Source organism: Myodes glareolus, chromosome X (genome assembly GCF_982192425.1).
Source record: "Myodes glareolus chromosome X, mMyoGla1.1, whole genome shotgun sequence".
Lineage (NCBI taxonomy): Eukaryota > Metazoa > Chordata > Mammalia > Rodentia > Cricetidae > Myodes > Myodes glareolus.
In genome coordinates this window covers 119,370,156-119,394,663 of record NC_142053.1, presented here as the reverse complement: position 1 = coordinate 119,394,663, position 24,508 = coordinate 119,370,156, and the positions used below count along the sequence as shown (strand labels likewise).

Here is a 24,508-nt window from a genome sequence, read left to right as displayed (position 1 = left end):
TTTATTAAAAACAGAACAGAAAAAAAAATATGGTGACAGAATCCAGAAAATAAAACACTACTTTTGAGATCTAGGAATGGAATGTTCTTTAAAAGTCATTTTGGGTTATTCTATGTTTTTGTTTTATGTTTGTGTTTGTTTGTATGTGTGTGTATCTAGGCCACAGGTGAACATCAGGTAGTTGATGTCAAATTGCTTCACCACCTTATTCTTCCTTCTTAAAATATATTTATTTATTTATTTTGTATAAGGGCAAGCATGTGTCTTGGTGGCATGTGTAGCAATCAGAGAACAAATTTGGGGAGTCAGTTATTTCCTTTTACTATGTAGCTTCCAGGGACAGAAAACTGATCATCATGCTGTATACCAAGTGCCTTTACCCACTGATCCATTTTACACACCCTTTAAAACTTTCATCTTTACATTTATTTAGTATGTGTGTAGTAAGGGAGAGGGAAGGCATCCAGAGGCCATGCCATGGCTATGGAACTCAGCAGAAAACCTTAAGGTGTCAGTTCTCTTTATTTACTGCATTGGCTCTGGGGCTCGAACTCAGGCTGTCAGGTCTAGCAGCAAACACCTTTACCTGCTGAGTCCTCTTGGTGACTTTTTGAGACAGCTTCTCTAAGTGAACTAGAGCCCATGGATTAGCTATAGTGACTGGTCAGCAAGCCCCAGAGAGCTACCTGTCGGCTCCCCCAGCTCTGGTCTTACAGAGGTTCTCTGTGCTATCTGCCTATGGCGTGGGTACTGGAGATCCACATTCAGGTCCTCATGTTAGTACTCTAGCCCAAACTTAGCCATGTCCTCAGGCCAGCTACTTAAAAAAAATTCATTTCTATTTTTTAATTATTTTGAAAACATAAAAGACTTCATACTATATTACCTCACTGGAACAAAAGTTTTAACCTACAAAAATTTGACATAGGCTAAAATTCAAGATAATATTTAAAAAGTAAATTATTGAATGAACTAAAAATATTGTTATGGAGGTAGGTTAATCTGAGATATGAACACTATTCTAGAAAAAAAAAATCAGTGGTCTGAAAATATCCTTAGGTAGTTGCAATATTAGCAATCAGACCAGAGCCATGTAACAGTTCTGAACGGATTAGAATCACAGTGCAATAGTTTCAGTCACTTGTGCCAATGGCTCAAAACTAATTTTTTTTAATAAGAGGGCACAGCAAAGAAAAATATAACTGAACCCACTTTAGTGACCAGCTTTACTAAGACTAAACACAGAACTAGAACTTGGAATTACAAATAACATAGGTAACAAAATAATAAAATATTATCAAGAGAAAAGAAGAATCAAGGATGAACTATGAATATGTGATTGCTATACACATATTCATACACCAGATTCAAACGCTCCTTTTATCATTTAGCCATTTACCAAGTTTCACCGAGTAAGTAAAGTGTACGAAGCACAGTATTCGGCTGGTATTTTCACAAATGTCAGATAATGGAGGGAGAACCATTTCCACCAGTTCTTTATGACACAATACAAAAGCACCGTTTCTGTGATTTCTTCTCTGGTTTACTTGACAATATGTATTACATTTTTCCTTCATGTATCAAATAAATAGTGGTGACACTTGCTCACACAGTTGAACCCTACATACTTTGTACTTCTCAAGGAAAACAAGACTAGTTTATCATATATATCCTTCTAGTGTTCAGTGCCTTTCCTGGGTCACAGCACAGATGAGATGCGCTTGTTAAATGACCAGGGAGTGCAGGAAGGATCTCCTGAGTGCACAGGAAATTAGAGAAGGATGGCAAATGTGTAGTGCTTAACGTTCTACTCAAGTTCAAACTGTGAAATAATTCACAACGCACATTTTACTGATTTTCATTGATATTTCACTTTCAAAAAGAAACCAAGAAAAGTAAAATCAATGATAATTAGAGTTAATAGGTGAATTAACTACAGAAAATGGTGATTTCAAAGAAGAAAATATTGATAAAACACTGAGATAAATTAAATTCCACCACAGTATTCTTGAAAGAAACACAGCATAAACATTCAATTTGTCTGAATCTCTAAAAGAAAATAAGAACAAAATCAAAGTTCCTAACCTGTTTATGAAAGAAAAGAGAAATATGGGCTAATTATTAAATTTTTAATATTCAATTCCTATTATGCTAATCATGTTAATGATTCATTTCACGCATTTATATTTCTCTTTTTAGAGCATAGCTACACACTTCTGTATGCCATTATCCTTGCTTATTTGAGTTTTACAACCTAGTATGTTATGATAATCTTTTCCAATTTATAGTCAGAACACATGTTAGAATCTTTTCATAAAGGAAGGATGTTCCTAGGATTCTGCGTCTGTGGTAGAACCTTTGAATTTAAATTTCTAGCAAGCTCTCAACGTAGGCTAATGGATGAATCTCACTGTTACAACCATTCAGCTACATCTCTATTCCACTGAGCTGAATTATGCTGCAAGTATCCAAAGCTTGACTGATGGCACGTTTCTCACGTCTCTTACGTTTCTTAAGATAACTAAACTAATTGACGATGGAAGTAGATTGTTTTAGTTGTCATAATAACCTGTCATGAACCAGAAAGTACTTAACAAAGATAATTCTCTGGCTTAAAAAGGAAAGCATCTGAATTTCTCTAAGCCACTATTCTAGAGTAAATAAAATGAGTGAAATTCCAATGCATCTAAAATCTACTAATTTAGTAAGTATTTTTAGATGTGTTCTTGGAAGCAACATTTAACCTCAATCATGTGAAACACATAAATACTCAAATTGAAAATGTTTTAATACTTACATTTTCTGTGGTTCCAGTAATTACATGGAGGCCATCATATGTGGATTTAATATACATACCCTAAGAAAAAGACAGAATCAGAAAAAGTGAAGCAATAGACATATTTTCAAATATAATATAATGTAATTTTATTCATGAGTGAACAATGCTGCCTTAAAATTGGTAAGAAATTACCATGTGAATGTTCCAGTTTCTAAAGGATGTCTAAAGTAACTATTTGATAAATTAAACTGCTTTACAGACACGAAATTTAGCATTGTATCTCAATGCCCTGAACATAGTTGATTCTTTTAAAATCCATACTATACAAAGCGTGGCAAAATAAAGATTATAATAGGAAATTCATTTTTTGTATATACATTATTGGCCTATTATACCTGTTATAATTTTACAATTAAAAGTAAACATCAAAAGAGATATTCTACCTGTAATTAACTGGAGGTGAAACATCAATAAAGTCTTACTTACATAAATTTTGTTTTGTTAAATTGTAGCATCCTGTATTTTATTTTGCAGTATTTTGTATTTTTATGATATACAAGCTTCATATATCTTATATGCAAGCAATTTAACAATAATCAACCACTAGCCGAAGGTGGCGCATGCCTTTAATCCCAGCACTCTGGAGGGAGAGGCAGGTGAATCTCTGTGAGTTTAAGGCTAGTTTGGTCTACAAGAACTAGTTCCAGGACAGGCTTGGACAGGCTCCAAAGCTATAGAGAAACCTTGTCTCGAAAAAAATCAACCATTTGCAGAAACGTATACACTTAAAATTTATGTAATAAAATCAATTTCTATAATATTATTTTCTCATAATTTTATGTTTTATATATATCTAGATACCCAAATACACCTGTGATTTCAGTGAAAGGAATAAAAAGAAAAATGAAGCAGAATAGTTAATTGTATGGGAGGACCAAGAAATGACTAGGTAGTTCTTTTATTCTAAAAAGTCATTTCATATATAAAAGTGTAATAGTTCTACAAAATTGTCGAGCCTCAAGCTCTAAATGGAAAATGAAATGAATGTAATTTTTAAAAGAAAGTTGTTTGTCAGTAAACTCTAGTTTCTTAAACGGAAGTTCACAGTTTAATAGAATAGTAAATAATAGCCCAAGTAGAAGTATACATGGAAATTAATTGACAAACTGGCTATTGAGTTTTGGCTATAATAATATGGTAATATTTAACCTGATGCTGGTGAGGGTGTATGACATACACACTTTTGAGTTAATATATATCCCATTATTTCTTGGAAAGCAAATATTATAATATTAAAAATCTTAGGAGAGAATGATTGGTACTGACTCTTCTACCCTAGCTATTTAAAAGATATTATCAAATCAATAAAAGATCTTATAAAGTATTTGTAAGCGGTAAATACTACACTTTCTTTTAAAGTTTTAAAAGATTGTGAATAAAGTGGGAAATGGCAGCAAAATAAATAAAAAACATTATTTCAACTAGAATACAATCCTCATCCATAATTATCTATCTATCTATCTATCTATCTATCTATCTATCTATCTATCTATCTATCTATCTATCTATCTATCATCTAGACATCCACCCACCCATCCATCTATCCACCAACCTATTTCCATCATCACTAGTAGCTATTACAATATGCCTGGGTCTGTTTCAAGTATCTTACATTTATTTTCCACAAGTATTTGTGGTGTATTTCGATTGACACTGTTTTAGAGTTAAGAAAACTAAAGCACAGAATGCCTCGAGAGTAAGTCTAAGGTGGTAAAGTCAGGTGTCATATCTGAATCCAGATACACTCTCAATCACTGAACCTCAAACTTTTGGAGTTATTTCCAGCAGAGTTAATGCACTTTTCTTATTAAAACATAACGCTTGGATATTGTCAAAATTAAAGTAGAAAATCATTAATTAATCTATATTAATTTTTGGTGGTCCCAGGGATTAAGGCACAAGCCTCACTCATGATAGAAAAACTCTCTACCATTGCACTACACTCCTAGCTGTTGAAATCCAGTCTAAAGGTCTAAAAATAACCTTAGCACATATGTAGCATGCATAATATAGTTGGAAAGTGTAGCTAGGTTCGACACTGGATAGTTTACAAATGTATTTCAAAGTCATTTTCTCCAATAATGATAAGTAGAGGTTGATTATTTTACTTTCCACAAATATTTCAATATTGGGTGTATTGATTATGATTACTGGTATTTAACAAGAGTTTTAAATGATACTAGAAAGGTTATGGTTACAAAGAAAATCTAGTATACTAAAAAAAAGTGTTCTGAAAAGAAAACCAAATCCTGGGATGAAAAAAATAATGGGAACAATCTATGATTCAGGAATAGATATTTATGTGTAATTATGGCAGAAACTAGAAAATTATTAATGTAAATATTTATATACAGAAAATGGTTGTTCAAGCCTTCAGTCCCAGTATTTGGAAGACAGAGGTCAGCCTGGTCTACATATTGAGTTCCAAGACAGCCTGGAACAGTGAAATCCTGATTAGGATTGGGTATAGATATATACAGAGTTCAACTCTAAAATTATTTCATAATTATGAACCAAGGGTTAGAAAGCATGATTTTAAAATGGCACAAGAATAAAGATTACTTATGTATTATTTCCAATCAATAAATCATTTGCCATAACTGTTTTTAACAATGGAAAATAGATTGATTTATCCTTTAATCTCTCCTTAGTAGTACCAATTAGAAAAAAAACGCCCAAAAGTAAATCAACAAAAGAAAAGAAGCAAATTGTTTGGATGAATTTCAAATCAATCATCTTTTCAATGATGAAGAGTTCACAGAAAAAACACCTCATTATTGCTTCTCTCTGAGAAAGCGTCAAATAGCAGGAGGACATATCATTCAAATGACATTGTTTTTCTGAAAATACAATGAATATTGGCCTTATATTTCATTAAAACCATCTTTCTTATTTTTTTATTTTAATTCTGGAGTTGACTTAACAGCTCCTTTTCCCAAGCTCAGTTTGCTAAAATGATGTTTGTTTCACTTCATCTCCCAATGCCAGTTACGCAGTAGCAGTCAGAGCAGCCTTACAGTCATGATGGTACAATAAGGCAGGTTATAAGTTTGGAGGTAGCTCAAGCACCTCACAAGAGGAAGAAGCCTGACCATGCTTCTAGAATGACGCCTTGAGGCCCCTACCCTCTATTCAACTCATAATCTCTTATGATTCAGCTTTTCAATGTTCTAACAGATCTCATTTCCACGTCTTTTAATTTTCTGCTAATCACTGGTTTTTAAAGGCAAATTACATGACTTAATTACAACTAAGCACACTTGTTTGCAGTCTCTCCCCGCATTTGCCTTTTAGATATATCACATGGTTAAGCACTTACCGAATGCTGGTCAATTTCTCAAACTGATCAATTTTAAACATGACCTATGAAGGTTACTTAAAAGTGAGTGCATTTTAAAAAGCATCTTAAATAGTCATGTAAAGCCTCTAAACTTCTGAAACTTGATAAGACTCATAAGGGAGAAGTTCACCCTTAATTCTTTCAATTAATACTCAATATTTTAGGTTTTTATTTCTCTCTCTGTAAAATAGTAACTCAGTTGAAGTATTGTCCACTGTCCTTTAAAAATGAGGTTCTTTAAGGCAAACTCAAACTCAAATTTAAGATTATCCTCTTAAGCTGCATTTACTCCCCTTTAGCCATTCCTAATTTGGATATAAGATAATGAAAAAAGTACTTGCCAAATACGTTTTATTTAGATTTACCTCATGCCTCTACTGGTTATTATTTAATGAAAGGTAATCAGTAAAAATTTTTGGTTCTTCATGAGCAAGAAGTCAGGACCGCAAGGGGTGCGCCCACCCACTGTGATGGTGGGGCTGTTCTAATGGGAACTCACCAAAGCCAGCTGGACTGGGACTGATGGAGCATGTGATCAAGCTGGACTCTGAATGTGGCTGTCAATGAAGGCTGACTGAGAAGCCAAGGACAATGGCACTGGGTTTTGATTCTACTGCATGTACTGCCTTTGTGAGAACCTAGTCTGTTTGGATGCTCACCTTCCTAGAACTGGATGGGGAGGCGGACCTTGGACTTCCCACAGGGTAGGGAACCCTGACTGCTCTTTGGACTGGAGAGGGAGGGGGAGAGGGAGTGGAGGGAGAGGGAAGAAAATAGGAAGGTGAAAATTTTTAATAATAATAATAATAAAACCTGAAAAAATAAAGTCTGGCAAAAAAATTTTGGTTCTGTTTTTACTTGCAAAATGAGAAAATTAATACTTACTCTATAGGTTGTGAGGAAAAAAGGCAAAAGGAAAGTACTTCTAATACTTATCCTAACTTCTATTTTTTTCCTTTTCTCTGACAGTCATTTTCGAAACTATTTAAATTTTTGGTTATTGCTACTTTATGTCCATTCCAAAAAGAAGATACAGACTGACCTCCCTTTAAAACAATTTCTCCAGGGCTGTCTGCTCATAGAGAGAATAAATTGTTCATAAAGTTCATGAACAATAAAGTAAGTTTTAGCTCACTTCACATGCTTAGTGTTCCCTGTGATTTTAGTGCCAATTAAAAGGGAAAAATAGGTGCTTTTCTTCAAACAATACTATTAGAATCAGAGTCATAAAACGCAAAGAACATCTAAAGATGATCTACTCCTGCCCCTATATTTTCTTTGTGACAAAATCAAGGCCACAAAAGTTAACTTTATTTTCCCACATTCTTAAGACTGCTCTCATATTTTATGTAAATATTTTAATGCAGATTCGCAAATTCTAAACTAATATAATGTATTAGTTCCTAATTTTCTACTGCACCCATTATGCTAAGATCTTTCATTGACTATAACTGAAAGAGGAGATGGAGAAGGGAAAGTATTTAGTATTAAATATTTGAGGGTGTTTTATCTTCAAAAACAAAATTTCTTTGGTAAAGGTAACCAAAAGGAGCACAGACATTCAGGAAGAAGTGACCTATTCATATGTTCAAAAAGTCTATGATATATCTGAGGGTATGGATCATATCAAACATAGTATGTCTATGTGTGTGTATTGTTTTTCTTACACAACCTAATAATGAATTTTTATTTATAAGTGAAATGAGATAAAAATTAATAATAATAATACAATTACAATTATATGCTGAAATCATGCTCAAAGTATCATGTATTTTCAGTTTATCGGTTATAGGAATCATTTTATGGCATCTTAGCATATCTGATTTATAAACGTTGGGGCTATTTGTAAGTTGAATATGACTTGATTGAGTACAAGCTCTTGCAGTATTATGACTGTCAATTTAATAACCTCAGTAGCTATTAAGTAGTCAGTGAGTGGGTATCATACATTTCGGCTAACCTGGACAAAAGGATTACTCATGTCCTAGATGGGTTGTAATGAGATTTAAATCACACTCTTCAGAATAGTATGCAATCTCAATTGTTTCCAAAATTTCCATTTAATATTTTATGACTGCAGTTAATGATGTTAGTTGAAGCCACAGAAAGTAAACTTTAGATAAAGCAGAAAATGCTGTAATGAGAATTCTAAATCATAGAAGTTTCTTCATATAAACCTATAAATTTAGAAAGAGGTATATAAACAAGTCAATGTTAGATATAGTACTTATAACTTAGTATGATGTTGTGTAACCAGGATGCTATACTTGATTTTCATCTTTTCAAGAAATCACTTATAAAATCAAACAACCCAAACTAAAACAAACAAACAAGCAACAACAACAACAAAAAACCTAGAAACAATGGACACCCAGAATCAATTTGTCAACTAGCAGGAAAAAAGTTACTGCACAGAATGCATGAATGGCTTAAACCTAAATATCACTGGTGGTTAATAAAGGCTTTCTCCACAAAATAGTCACAAACATAACTATACGAACACATACACATGTGTGAAAAAAAGCACATAAAAAGTTAAAATTTTCTTAGAGATCATTAAGAATATGTTTGCTTCCAAGATTTCTAGTCTCCAGAATATCGTTATCGATGGGGAGAAGGTTTATAACACCACTGGATGAAATTAACATTTAATAAGTGGTAAATGCTTACCAGCCAGTTTCTGCTTAGTGTATCTGTGTCTTTCTCATTCATATCAATTTTATATAATTGCTTTCTATAGTTATATTTAAAAAGCTCTCCTTTGAATTAAATTTATAATTAAGATGTTTTTAACCAGTTGAACAAACTATTAACATAATGAAAATATATCAATACACTTCATGAATATTAACCTAATAGTAGAACTATCCAGTTGCTTATTCAATTATTCTAACAAGAGATGTGAAAAATGGCGGGGATGCAATTCATATACATTATAATGTCTGGGGAGATGGCTCAATGGGTAAAGAACTTGATAAGTAAGTATAAAGACCTGAGTTCGAGTTCCCAACACCCACACAGAATGTCAAACATGGTGAAACTTGCCTGTAATCCCAGTGCTGGAAGAGATAGGAAGTATTGGGGTACTTGCTGGCTAGGCTGTCTAGTGAGCTGGTCAGTCTATTAAGCTTTAGGTTTAGAAAGATAATCTTGTCTCAGTAAAGGAGAGAATAATTAAGGAGGGCATTCAATATTAAATCCAGGCCCCAAATGTGCATACATAGCCATGCCTGCCCAGACACACATAAACACATACACAAGCACACATGCACTACACATGGACCCACAAATAAAATATGTGACTTTTCTTTAATTACTTACTCAAGGGGAAGAAAGATCTATTAAAACCAGAATAAATCAAAGTAAAACAAACCCAGAAAATACCTACTTGAATGACAGGTAACACTGTGCTTGTTGTAAAACTCTTAAATCTCCTTAAGATAAGGAGTTTTAATTGGTGAAATATTGCAATCAATGATTACTCATTCAAATAGGATAATTCAGAATTCCCACGTCCTTTTCTATCTTTTTATTGGTTTGTCGTTTAAAAGTGGTTTCCATGCCACTCTCTTGTACCTGGACCTCTCCTGGAAACAGAAAGGAGAGGAGGGTAGGATCTGTGGAAATTCCTAGACTTCTATATTCCGAGGCTGCCTGTTTGCCCACATCATTTGCTGTGTGCTGATGAATGACGGCTTTGAAAAACATGGTATCCCTTACCAGCCCTTCACTTGGTTTAATATTTGCCAGCTGAATCACTTCCAGGTGAGCCGACTGTGAAACCAGAGGATCTGATGACAGGGATATGATGTGGTCACACACTCCAGAAAGAGTTTTACACTGGAAGAGGAAAAAAAAAAGTTATGGTAAACACACGTTGTAGTAACATACAAATCACCACTTGCTATGATTCTGGAGAGTTTTATTTTCTAGTACATGTTTGCGCGAACATTAGCGCCGGTCCCTCAGAGCCATCAGCTGGCTCTAGATCTGGCTTACAGGCAATTGAGAACTAGGCAGTGTGCGCACTGGAAACTAAACTCGCTCTGACTCACTGAGCCATCTGTCCGGCCTCTAGTATAACTTTTTAAGGAGGAAAACATAAAGTTGAGGAAATGTCAACTGGCTTTCATTTTTGAAAATTCTTCTACAAATGGTCACCAGGAACACATAATGCACAAAGGTATCTATATTTTTAAAGTTAAGGATATATGAACTATATGTCTGGGTGGCTAATCCAAGTTACAGTTAATGTATTATTTATATCATTTGATGCATCACATCTAAATTATTAACTAACAATTTTGATAATCTGAGAAACTCTTGATATTGAGGTTTAATTCAAATTATATTTAACTCTATTCTAAATAATATTAAAATCTGGATTCTTTTATTTAATGATCAGAAAACTTTAAAGAAAATGATCAAGGTCCTTGAAAGATGCATCACTTGTTTGGTTAATACTTTTTGCATTTTTCATGACTTTCTGGATCAAGTTTACCTTTGTATAGAACTTCCTACTTCCATCAGGCGAAACTTTCAACAAGCTCAATCTGTTTCTTCACCTTTTGATCACCAGTCAGAAATTTACCTTCTTCTGAACCCTTCTGAAGTAGGGAACATTTATATTTCAGCATTTTTAACTTTTCCCTGAACCCTACTTACCTATCGCTCACATCTGATCACTGCAAATATATCTTTATCTTATCTGAATGAGCCATATAATATATAATCAAATAAGCAGTTTTTTCTTTACTGAAGGAGTTACTGTTTTGTGGGAAGCAAGGTATAATACTCCATCTCCGCTATGTTTTACTTGTTCTATGGTGACTGCATTAGTTTTCCATGAAGGAGGTGATTCACTCAGTCTCACTGAGCTCTGCTTCCCTCCGCTACAGAACTTGTCAGGCTAAATTTGCTTCTGTAATGAGACTCATGATTTTTGCATCTGTTTTTCAAGACTGCACTTTAATTGTGGTTATCAGCTCCTAAAGACAGACATTAGTCACCTAACACCAATACCCAGAGGAAAAATGTGAGCCTGATATGAGGATAGATGTATGTAATTACCCCGCTGACAATGACTTTGTAAGCAAATTATATCTTTGAGACTGTATTTCTTCAGATAAAAAATTAAATGATGCAATGAAGACAGCCTTATGAAGTTTAAAAAATATAATATGATAATATATTTAAAACAGACCAATATAGCTAATATGCAAAGATAAGAAACAAATACTTACTTATCTATTGTTTTTCTTACCTACAAAGTCCTCAGTCCTTACATATGAGATGAAATATCACACTATTCTTAATTCCGTGACCATGTTATAATAAACAACAGTTACACTGGCCAGTCTAGCTACATAACAATCATAGAAAGCTTATTCCTTGCCCTCTTTCTGATATTAAGGTCCCAGGATACAATGAAAGTATTTACCCTGATAAACATCTACTCATAAGTGATGGTTAGTGTTAATTGCCAACTTGACAATCTAGAATCGCCTAGGATACTGGCCTAAAGTGTGTTTTGGGGGGGATTATCTTGATTAATTAATTGAAGTGGGATGATATACCCATTATGGGTAGGATTATTGCCTGGGCAGAGGATCCTGGATTGTAAGAAACATAGAGAACTAGCTGAACATGTATGCATTTGTTACTGTTTCCAATTATGGATGTGCTATTACCAGCTCCATCAAGCTCTAGCTGCTGTGACTTTGCCCGCAATGATGGACTGTAACTGGAACTGTGAACTAAAATGAATCCTCTCTTCTGTGTCAGCCTCCACAGTGCTTGTAATGCAGCTGTAAGCCACCACACCAGGTTTACATTATTAGTTTAAAACTCAATCATATTTAAAACTACCCAAGATTGTATTTTAGAAGAAAACAGTAACCATAGGGAGATACATTGTAATTATTATCTAATATTATTGCTAGCAAAAATTATTTGCAGAGTACCTACAAATGTTTGGCACAATGAAGATTACTTCATTTATCATTCTAGCTTCCTAAAGTAGATATTATTATAGTCAGCTGAACGGATGTAATAATTAGGCTAAAACAAGTCATGGCTACTGATTTGGCAGAATGATCTGAATTCTTAATTATTGTGTTTCCTTTGATTATTAGTTACTAACTCCTGTCCATTTAACTTCCCTTTATATTGTTTTGTCTGTATTAGATGTGTGTTAGATAACTATATTAAAAACATAGTGTAAACAGGGAGGTGGTGGTGCACGCCTTTAATCCCAGCACTCAGAGGCACAGGCAGGTGGATCTCTGTGAGTTCAAGGATAGTCTGATCTTATCTATAAGTGTATTTGCAATTTAAAATATTGTTTGGAATAAAATTGTCTTCAAAATCTTACAGAAATTTTAGCAAAAAACGGCAATCCTACTATATCTAGAAGATGACTGGTAACTACTTTATAAAGGCCATTTTTCTTTTTTAATATTCATACCAAAGGTTTTCATATTTTTACTTCTAAAAGCAAAATGTAAGAACATCTTAAAATGTGTGCCAAATAAGATGAGGGGCTGATGCTTCCTGGTGGTCCAGTGGTTAGAATTCAGCACTCTTTCAAACAAGTCTAAGGGTATATACAATGACAATGAGTATTATAGCTATCTTTTGGATTGTCATAAGCTACCCAAGATTGTGACAAAGAATTAGTGACTGAACAACAGTTGAAAAGGCTAGTTATGATGAACAACAATTTAAATATAAGTAGTTCCCGGTTATTTTTCTACTGTGTCGTTTATATTAATATCAAATATGAATTAATATAATTAATAGTTTGTGCTCCCAGAGTATGGACTAGCCCTCTCTCCCTAAATACATACTCTTGAATTGGCTTGTCTATCTTAACATAAAAATTCTAAGGGCAAAAAGAAGATCTGGAAAGAACATGTTTGATATGATAGGATTTAAAGCACTTTAGAGAAATCACAGAATAGCCTCATTTGATTAGCCAATAATAAGATACAACACTCTTTCATATCTCTGAGCTTCTCTGATATATTAGGTTAATACAAAAAGTTTTACCTATTATATTTTTAAATGGAAATCTAGCAAGTGATCTAAACACATACCACAGTGAAAAAAAAGGGAAAGTCTTACATTAACTGCACAGCACACCCAGGTATGATTAAACTACTTGAAATATTTTTGGTTTTACAATAACTGTTGTTCTGCTTAGATATTGGAGCAAGTAAAATCTTTAGATTTACTAAAACAGGATTCTAATCCATCTGACCTCATTAAAAACAAAACCAAAACCAAGAGACTCCTTACTCCCTAGCCCCCCCCAAAAAAAGACTTTACCAAAAGTAACTTCTGCTTTTCACATCTGTATAAATGACAGAGGGTATAAAATACAAAACCACAATAAATTAAGAAATCAAAAAATGGCCGGGTGGTGGTGGCACATGCCTTTAATCCCAGCACTCAGGAGGCAACGGCAGGGGGATCTCTGTGAGTTTGAGGCCAGCCTAATCTACAGAACTAGTTCCAGAATAGCTAGGGTTACACAGAGAAACCTTGTCTGGAACCCCACTCTCCATTCCCGCAAAAAAAAAAAAAATTAACAAATAGCATACATGTGAAGTATATGATTTAATACACCCATAATTTAAATAACTCAGGTTTATTTTCAGATACACAGAAAAGAGGAAAATGCTAATTACTGCATTTTCTATACTGCATATAATTACATTATAGCTATGTACTGCTATAAACATTTTTCATTTATAACAGTTTAGAGAATGGAGTATACTTTTATTTTACTATTTGGTTTGGATATTGAGTATAAATCTTGCCAGCATCTGCTATTTTGTGATGAAATTTGTATAAATTATACACTGATTCAAATAATGGTGAAAATTCTAAATGGTAAATTTCATTTGGAAATATAAATATAATATTCAATGCCCTAGTGCTTGACATCTTTGTGGAAAGTGAATTTTTTATTACATTTATTTGTGAGTATATGAGTACCTGCACACACACACAGAGATACACATTTGTACACCATTGCAAACATGTGGAATTCAGAGGACAACTTTTGGAAGTTTGTATTTTTTTTTTCCACCACAGCTCAAGATCAATTTATCAGGCTTTCTGGAAACCATCTTTACCCACTGAGTAATTTTACTGGGCCCTGAGCTAGAAATTTTATACTTCTACTTATAGTACATCATTAAAATATAAGGTAAAATCAACCATGGATAACTCTGAAAGAATAAAGTTCAGGAATAAAATTTAAGCTAGGATTTAAAAGTTTTATTTCATATACATGTTCCATAACACTGGAATAATATTTATATGAGTAAAGACAATTGAAAGACAATTTTAACTTAAAAATTAATGTAATAGAATAAAATTCAATGTGATGTCAAAATTATATCTATGTCTAGAAAGGACTGTTTCAAATTTCTTCAGAAATAAAAGAATGGATAAAGAAAGTGTGGCACATCTACACATTAGAGTACTACTCAGCGGTAAAAAACAATGACATCTGGAATTTTGCATGGAAATGGATGGAAATAGAAAACACTATCCTGAGTGAGGTAACCCAGACCTAAAAAGATGAATATGGTACGTACTCACTCATTAGTGGATTCTAGCCATAAACAAAGGACATTGAGCCTATAGTTCGTGATCCTAGAGAAGTTAAGTAATAAGGTGAACCCAAAGAAAAAAATATATATATAGATTCTCCTGGAAATTGGAAGCAGACAAGATCGCCAAGCAAAAGTTGGGAGCATGGGGGTGGGGGTGTAGTGGGAGAATGGGAGAGGGGGAGAGAGAAGGGAGAAGGTGAAGGTTGGGGAGAGCTTAGGGGAGTGGGATGGTTGAGATGGAGGAAGGACGGATATGGGAGCAGGGAAGAAGATATTTTAATTAAGGGAGCCATTTTGCAGTTGGCAAGAGGTTTGGCTCTAGAGGGGATCCCAGGTGTCCACAGGGATGTCCCCAGCTAGGACTCTGGACAGTGGAATAGAGGGCGCCTGAACTGGCCTTGTCCTGTAGTCAGACTGATGACTATCTTGAATATCACCATAGAACCTTTGTTCAGCGACAGATGGAGATAGAGACAGAGACCCACATTGGAGCACTGGACTGAGCTCTCAAGGTCCAGTTGAAGAGCAGAAGGAGGGAGAATATGAGCAAGGAAGTCAGGACCACAAGAGGTTGGCCCACCCACTGAGACAATGTGCCTGAGCTAATGGGAACTCACCAAATCCAGCTGGACTGGGACTGAACGAGCATGGGATCAAACTGGACCCTCTGAATGTGGCTGACAATTGGGGCAGACTGAGAAGTCAATGATAATGGCACTGGGAGTCTGTTTGGATGCACACCTTCCTAAGTCTGGATGGAGAGGGAGGGCCTTGGACTTCCCATAGGGCAGGGTATCCTGCCCTCTCTTAGGACTGGAGGGAGAGGGAGGGTGAGTGGGGGAGCGGGAGGGAAATGGGAGGAGGGGAGGAAGTGGAAATTTTGAATGGTATTACTTATAAAGTAATAAAAAATAATCTGCTGAAAAAAAGAAATCAACTACAGATACAAGTAAATAAAAGACTTGTAAAATCATTCCTCTAAAGCCCCTAAACCCTCTTGTAATTTATTTATGTTTCAAAATATGGTAGTGGAGAGGAAAGCTCAACAAGATTAAATGAATCTATCATGACCATAATCATGCCTACATTAAATCTATTCATATACTCAACAATCACAGAGTATATGCTATGTGAATTAAAGGCCAAATACAATGCTTATGGATTCCACAGCTTGGAGTAGTGTTTCTGGTAATTTATTTGGGGTTGTAACCTTAGCATCACAACCATTAAGCATGTTACATTGTAGCTCCTGAAAACAGAGAAGTAATAACCCCTAAGACCTTGTGAGTTAAAAATACTAATTCACAACCCACAGCAATCAAATCAACTTTCCTTCTAAATTCTTACACTGAAATGTATAGGCCCTGACAATTATTGATAGTATCTACTCTGTCACTAAGGCTTCTAATTGTTGAAATCCTCATGGTCATAGACTTTCAATAAGCATAACTGAACAGTTTTTGTTCAATCTTCCTAAATGACATTTGGGGATACTAAAAGGTTAAACAACCTGTCAAGTTGACAGAGTTAAAGGATAGTCAAAGCAAACCCCCATAAATCTTGATGCTCAATAAAGTATTTGTCCTCCCATGACATGCCAGCTCTTATAAAATAACAAGTTAGAAGTGGAAATATAGTATTCTACAATTAAAATTAAATGACCAAAAGAAATGTTTTCATAATTATTCTCTCTTGATTACTAGTCTCTTTTTTGGTTTATTTAAAAATTTCCAAGTTTTTTGGTTTGGTCTGGATTTAAATTTAAATTGGTCATGTACTTGGGATTGATACAAATCACCAGAAGGTCAGAAGCTTAAAATAACACACTTATTATTTCCCAGTTTCTGTGAGCTAGGAATCCAGATACTAGACCCAGTTCTTACTCTGCAGATGACAGTTTTGCAATCCTGTCAGATGTCAACAGGGCTAAATATCCAAAAGATGGCTTAAGAGACAGAATTTGCTTCATGTTCATTTAGGTCATTGGTAGAATTCATTTTCATGTGGCTATATTACTGAGGTTTTCATTTTCTTTCTTACTGTTATCCAAGGATTATTCTTAGCTCCCAAGAGTTGCCCTCAGGTCTTGATTACATGGAACACTTCATAGGATACCGTAAGATAAGCTGTCTGGCTTTTGCCAAGTCAACAGATTTCATCTTCTTTGAGACATTTAAAAAGGGCTTACAAGGTTAAGTTCACCAGAGATAATTTCTTCTTTTCTATGATTTAAGTCGAATGATAAAGGGCTTTAGACATATTTGAAAAAAAAATCCCTTCACTTTTGTCAAAGAACAAAATTTAGGCATGTAGAAGTAGAATTCATTGTATTTTCTGATCTCAACTACACTCAGGAATTGCTAATTATACACCAGGAGCATAGATCTTGGTGGCCATCTTAGATTCCTACCCACCATAGATATGAATGGAAAACTATGAGTAGAAAGTCACTGAAATAATCTGCATTCATTTCTGAGCAACAGAATTGGACTTTTGTTCTCATAGAAGGGCAGTCATATAAGACTGATGAAAACCTAGGGACTGAACCCCAGTTTACAGCCCACTAGCTACATGCTATTAGGGAAATTCCTTAATCCTTCCAAGTGTCTACATTACGTCACACATAAAGATTTTAATTTTAAAAAAGACAGTACCCACTTCTCTGCATTACGGTGCAGACACAGTCTAAGCTAGAAACCAGAACTAGATCATTTACCTGCTTTTTGTGTTCAGGAAGCAGTGGCAGGCATGTTTGCGGTGGGTCTCTAAGCAGATGACATGCAATAGAGCAGTGGTTCTCAACCTGTGGGTCATGACCCTTTTGGTCAAATGATCTGTTCATAGGGGTCGCATATCAGACATTCTAAATATCAGATATTTATATCATGGTTCACAACAGTAGCAAAATTACAGTTATGGAGAAGCAACAAAAATATTTTATGGTTGGTCACCAAAATATGAGGAACTATATTAAAGGGTCGCAACATTAGGAAGGCTGAGAACCACTGCAAAAGAGGGTACACTACTTTGTAGGCTCAAGGATAACAAAAATTTAGACGTATCAGTGAACTGAAAATGAAGTCAGTAAGAAGATGACTTAATTGTGCTTTGGGAATTAGATTCAAATACAATAAATGATGTGGATGAGCTCAGTACTTTACACACACACACACACACACACACACACACACACACACACACACACACACAGGGTAAATAGGGACCAAACAGCTGAGATCTCTGAGCAGTATTTCCACATACACCCAAGAAATCTGAAGGTGGCATATATGGTTTTGCAGAGGTAAGTGCTATCCTTACTGTGTCAGTTAGGAAGTTCAATCTCAGCACCAAAGTTACCCTTCAGTGCCTTCTCTATGCTGTTTATGCATTTCTGCCTTCACGTCGGGCACAATATTATATTTTTTGTCAGTAGAGGGCACTGCAGGGACATTGCAGGAGGAAGTAAGACTTTTTCAGGTTCTCATGGGCTATACATTAAATTTTCTTGTTTCTAATTTAGGGTTCATGAAACTTGCTCATTCTTTCGAAGATTCCAGATAATGTTCTGCTCCAACCACATACCTAAACCATTTATGCAAATCTCTCAGCAACTTTGCAGCTATGTCTAGGTTCAGAGTTTGTCACCTGGAGGCTACTTTAATATGCTCTCTAGAACTCTTACTATAGCAGCAGCCAAAATTTTGCTATAAGATCTCCCACCATCTTCATTTGCCTGCATTGTGAAAAGTTGTCTCTCCTGTTCTGGCATTTGTGGACATTTGTGGACTACCTCTGATCGAGGCAAACCTTTGTGGCTGCAGTCATACCTTCTAAACTCTGGGGGCAAGAGCTCTGCCTGGATAAGGTCTCTCTCTCTCTCTCTCTCTCTCTCTCTCTCTCTCTCTCTCTCTCTCTCTCTCTCTGGTACGCTTAGGCTTCAGGAATGTTTCCCTTTATCATTAACAGACATTCTTACTTTATGTTAATAATTATTTGACCCAAACTTTCCTTGTTTAAGTTACTGTGAAGTTTCCATTTCTATACTTATTCAAACATCTAGAAAATTATTTTTACAGCAACTTGGCTGCACTTTTAAAAATCCAGTGTCTTGATCACATACAGAATGGTACCAGAAAAAGATTATCCTCAAACTCATTACTTATGTGGCCAGTTGCTTTCACATGATTTTGTGAGCTTATCATAAAATAGCTTTGGCATTTAGACCTAAGAAATTACAGCTAGTCCAATTCCTCAAGTTAATTAGAAAGGCTAATTTAAGCTTCTTCACAGAGATGAAGTGTCAGACTGGAGTCAGGACATCATTTTTTTTTTTTTTTACCACTCATCAGTGCCCTTTCTACTATATGATGATGGTACTCAATATAAACAAATCCTTTATGAGGACAATGACTATACCCTTAGATTCAGCCTAAATATTAAAGTAGTCTGTGATATATAATACGTTCAGCAAATATGACATCACCAAGAACACTTATATAAATACACTCCTGTCTATAGAAATGTTAAAAAGCAATAGAAATACCAGGTTATCTTCTTTATGTCAGCTATAATTTTTAAGAATACGTTTCTCCTTCTGTCCTAGGAAAGGCAAACATTTACTACCTCTATCATATTATACTTGCATTCCTCCTTTGTCCCTTTGGCATGGGTAACAGTTATACAAGAGTTAATTTTAAAAAAGATTTATTTTTATTTTATGTTATATGAATGTTTTGCCTGATTGTATGTCTATGCAACATGAATGTGCCTGGCACCCAAGAATGCCAGAAGAAGGTATTGAATCCCTTGGAATTAGGGTTACAGATGATTGGGAACTACAGTGTAGGTGCTGGGACCCAAACCTAGATCCTCTGTAGGAATAGCAAGTATTCTTAACTGTTCAGCCATCTCTTCAGGCCAGAGAGATTAAGTTATAGTTAAAATAGCTTCTAATGTTACTAATAACCAAAGTGTCAAAATCCAATACAAAGTCCAGAAACCAATTTTTGGCTCAGTAATAGTGTTACCATGTATCTTTAGGTTGACTACAAGGCGTGAATTGGGGCCAAGTTAGCAGGATTACTTACAGTAGCTGTAATATATGTCAAACAGCCTCCTAATGCTTTTCATCTAAAAAAACCTCAGTATTAGAAATCATATTAATGAGAATAACTACAACTTATATGCCTGAGTGCAATAGTCACACTGGAATTTAAAGCATACAGAAATTCAATTTACATTTAGAACAAGATAGCAGCTTTAGGAGAGGATTCTGGGTTATAATTGATAAAAGTTGCCTTTTCACACATCAGAGAATTTCTGAAGATCAATATAAAAATTATATGAATTTAAAAGTCATTAGCATTCTACTGAATTCAAGAAAGCTCTAGAGATTAAATATCATCACTTTCATTCCATTGTGAAGCATGCTGTTACACAACTACTTAAATAATCTTTAAGGTTTGGGATAATCAGCAGAAGAAGGCTGTTACATAATATATCATATCAATGTGAGGACAGAGGCTGAAATGATCTCTTTACATCCTTTAGCAGGCTCCCCTCTCATATCCAACTGTTGACCTTGTGAACTTTAGTCTAGACAGCAGAGAATGCACAAGAATCCCAGACCAGATGAATTTTTAGAAAAATCAATAGATTTGCAGACATGAAAATTTATACAAAACATTTATGAAGTAAAACAAATACTTAACATGCAGAGAGTAGTCAACATTTATTACCAAAGTTCAATAAAAATGAGTAAAATAGGTTGGGGAAGAGATAAATCACAAAGACTACGGTGAAAGGTGGGAGTGAGGGATAAAAGAATGGAACTAAAGAAAGTCCCAGAATCTCTGATGCCATTTTATATGTTTTATATGTTTTATATGTTTTAACATATAAAACAAGGGTGCTAGAAAAGCAAAACATTCCATTCCAAGGAACATGTAACATAGAAAGGGCCACACTGGGAAAAATTTCAGACTTATAAGAAAATGTTTATCACTCCAGTATACACTACATTAATTATCTGCAGTGTGTTTCATGGTCTCATTCAGTTTTGACAATTGGATCTAATGCACAACCCCCAAATCCCAGGTTGTTCGGTATCTTTTCTTTCTTTGTCATGATTTACATTAATACACATCCCTATTGAACACTACAAGCAAATCCCCTTCCACAATACCTTTTCACAGATTACTCCGATTTTAAAGATGAGAAATGCGACACATCAAAATTGTCCTTAAGTCACATTCAAACCAGTTTTGACTGTTTTACCCATATGAATATGAAATTAAGCCTTAAATCCCATCAGAAGCATGAATAAAGTAGAATAAAATACATAATTTTGTCCTTTTTATTATAAGCATACTATAAATAATTGAAAATAGGGAATTACTTGAAGCTGAACATTCAGTTCTCATCTTTCAAAGCAAATACAGTAAATTCTATTTACTATACTACTATTTCAGAATACTCACTTTTAACATTTTAACAGTAATGTCTTACTCTATGCTTATGATTTACTTAGCATTTTAATTTAGAAACTTAACACTGGTCAATGAATATTTTTGGGATACAAATATAATTTATCCATAAATTATATATTCCTGAAAAATTTCAGGCACTAATCATGTGTAATAAATATTATGTACTATTAATGTACCATAGTTGACTGTAGTATTATTCTATTTCTTATTTTTCATTATTATGTATTATGATTCTTTGAATATTTCCTATAGAAAATGTTATTGTATTCCACAATTTATTCTAGATTTTATTCCTTGGAAATTTAGAAATATGGATTTTTGAGAATTTCATACATGAGTACTGTATATATATCATTTCACCTCCCCCTCTCACCTATCCAATTCTTTGAGCGCCCTCACCTAATCTACTAGGTATGTTTTTTTTGTTTGTCCCTGTTTTATTTTTTTTGAAAGTAATTTTATTAAATTATAAAAGTTTCCATTTCCACCCCTCCTCTCACCACCCTCCCACTCCCCCCACTCCCTCTCCTCCTCCCTCTCCATCCCTAAGAGCAGTCAGGGTTTCCTGCCCTGTGGGAAGTTCAAGTTCCTCCCTCCTCCCTCCAGGTCCAGGAAGGTGAGTGTCCAGACAGACTGGATCTGCAAAATCCAGTATATGCAGAGGAAACAGGTCCCAGTGCCATTGTCAATGGCTTTTCAGAAAGACTCCAGGCCAGCCACATTCAGAGAATCTGGTTGGATTGCGTCCTCGTTCAGTCCCAGTCCAACTGGCCTTGGTAAACTCTCATTAGATCCGTCCCCTTGTATCAGTGGGTGATCGCATCCCTCGCAGTCCTTATTTCCTTTTTCATTTTCTTCGTCCTGAATTGCATTTATGTTTAGGAATGACCACTAGAGACTGAAGAACCTTTCAGGGAACTTGTCCCTGGAGAAAACTGATTGTTCTCTTAGCAGTCACTGACTGACTGTGGCTCATCATCTAGGGGTGGGACCTAGTGAAATTTCCTCCATCCACACTGGCATGTCAACTGGTGCTACTATTATGCAGGTTTGATAAGGCACCATACTGATGAGATTTCATAGGTGCAGCTTCCCTGTCATGTCTAGAAGACAGTATCTAATGGCAGGCATCCTAGACCAGTGGTTCTTACAATATTTCCACCATCTCTTCAATAATTTTTCCCTGAACCTTAGAAGTAGAAAAACTGATCATAATCATTTCTGTCATTTCATGAAACTTATCCATTATATGCTTAAATTTATTCATCTATAAAAGAAATGATAGTAATTTTTCCACCTGAGGACCAAAATGAGTTTGTATATAGCATTCAAAATAACGGCAGAAGCCATTGTAAAATACCATGCGAATATTAGAATTAATATTTTTCTGAGACTTGAAAGTATATCAAACTTGATTTCCTAAAAGGATTTGGTAGTATACATGGATAGCAATATATTAAGCCCATTCTATTTTCATAAAGATTCCTATCAGTACATGAGTATGTCTAAAAGTATGTTTATGAATAGATAGAAAACACACTTTATTACTGTTTTATTAAAACTACTTGGTATCTGAGGATAACTGCCTCTGATTAGATGTTATAATTTAATATGCAACTCCGAGATTGTCACTTTAAAAATATACAAAACTCAGAATATGCATACTATCTTTTAATAGTTAAAACTATCATTTAAAAATAATTAGCACTTTCATATGCTTTTTTGCTCTTAGTCATCTCATCTGTGTTTTTTATCATGTATTCTTCGTCATTTTATACTTTCCTATTCTGGAATTTGGCTTACTTTGTTTACTTATTTAATAATCTTATTTTAACGTATTTATCATGAAATTACTTCAACAACCTTGTTAATCTAAAAACATGTTATTAAATTTTGTTTCTGCACATTAGCTTTGGCCATTGCTTTTCTTTAAAATATTTACAATTTTACATCCACCGTCTTAAGGAAATATATTCATACTCATATTTTCTCTCTCTTATCTGGGACAGTCTCAATATACAGCCCAGGTTCATTGGAGCTCATGATCCTCCTCCCTCAGTTTCTCAACTGCTGGGATTACAGACATTCGCCACCAAAATGAGCTTCTTTTCTTCTAGTCCCTCTGGTTGAATGGATGCAAGGTTACTTCTTGCCATTATAATTGTGAACTATTACTATGAAAATATCTTGAAATAATTATCCTTTCTACACATTTTCTAACTTTGGTGAATATACAAATTTCTAGTCCAAAATTATTGTATTATAGCCTTTATTATTGCTTTCTTCCTTAGAAACAGTGATGAGAACTACAGCCTGTCTTCTAAAAGCTTTCTCTCATATTGCCATTTTCCGAATGTGTAAATACCTTAGTACTGTACTATCGAAGTCCACTTTGTGTCTCCCTCTCACATTATCTTTAACATCTCATTTTCATTTTAATGATTTTAGTGTGGTCTTAATTCTATTTCTGTTTGGTTACTTTTACTACAATCATTTTTCTTAGCTCACTCGGTCTCTGTTTACAGTGGACATGCCTTCTTTATGATATGATATATTTTTTAAAAATAGGCAGTGTTCTGTTGACTCTTATTGTGAATATTAAACAAGCTTAATAAGTCTACTTCATGAGGCAGGACTATCTTAATATTATAGTATATTGGATCATATTTCCTTTTTCTTTTTAAAAACTACTAATCCTTACATATTGACCTAATTTAAGAATAGATACCTCATAACTTTGCTTAGCTCTCTAGTTTTCCCAGGTGTGTTAAAGGACACAACGATACCGATATTTCCTTAGGAAATTCCTAAGGTATTATAGCTTTCTACACATGATCATTTCCTTCCTCTTTGACAACTGCCATTTCATGCCTACCAGACAAAAGAAGATCTAGTCTATTACAAACATCTTCAAGTCATTTTCTTTAGTACAAATATATTTAAACAATGTTATACTACATGTACCATTAGAAATTTGCTTTTGTTACTTACGCATTTTTTTAATGAGAGGGTCTCACTTCTGACATTCTTGGGAACTCACTATACAGATGAGGTTAGGCGTGAATTCACAGACTTCTGCCTACCTCTGCCTTCCAAGTGTTGAGACTAAAGGTGTAAGGCACAACATCCACCTTGACTTATGCAAATCTTGGTTTCAATCATATCAGAATATTTTATGTAATCCAAAATACTATAAAATCTGATTTGCCATTCA

The 24,508-nt window shown here is 34.6% G+C and overlaps 1 protein-coding gene across 5 annotated transcripts in view; it reads right to left on the bottom strand.

Annotated features, from left to right (window-relative positions):
- Window positions 1–24,508, bottom strand: part of Cnksr2 (connector enhancer of kinase suppressor of Ras 2) — a 241,640-nt gene that overhangs the window by 132,912 nt on the left and 84,220 nt on the right. For all 5 annotated transcript variants that reach the window (XM_048440719.3, XM_048440718.3, XM_048440721.3 and 2 more), the window contains exons 6-7: window positions 9,900–10,019; window positions 2,798–2,857 (exon numbers count right to left, since the gene is read on the bottom strand). In XM_048440719.3, coding sequence (XP_048296676.1) covers window positions 2,798–2,857; window positions 9,900–10,019 — 180 coding nt within the window. The remainder of the gene's footprint in view (window positions 1–2,797; window positions 2,858–9,899; window positions 10,020–24,508) is intronic.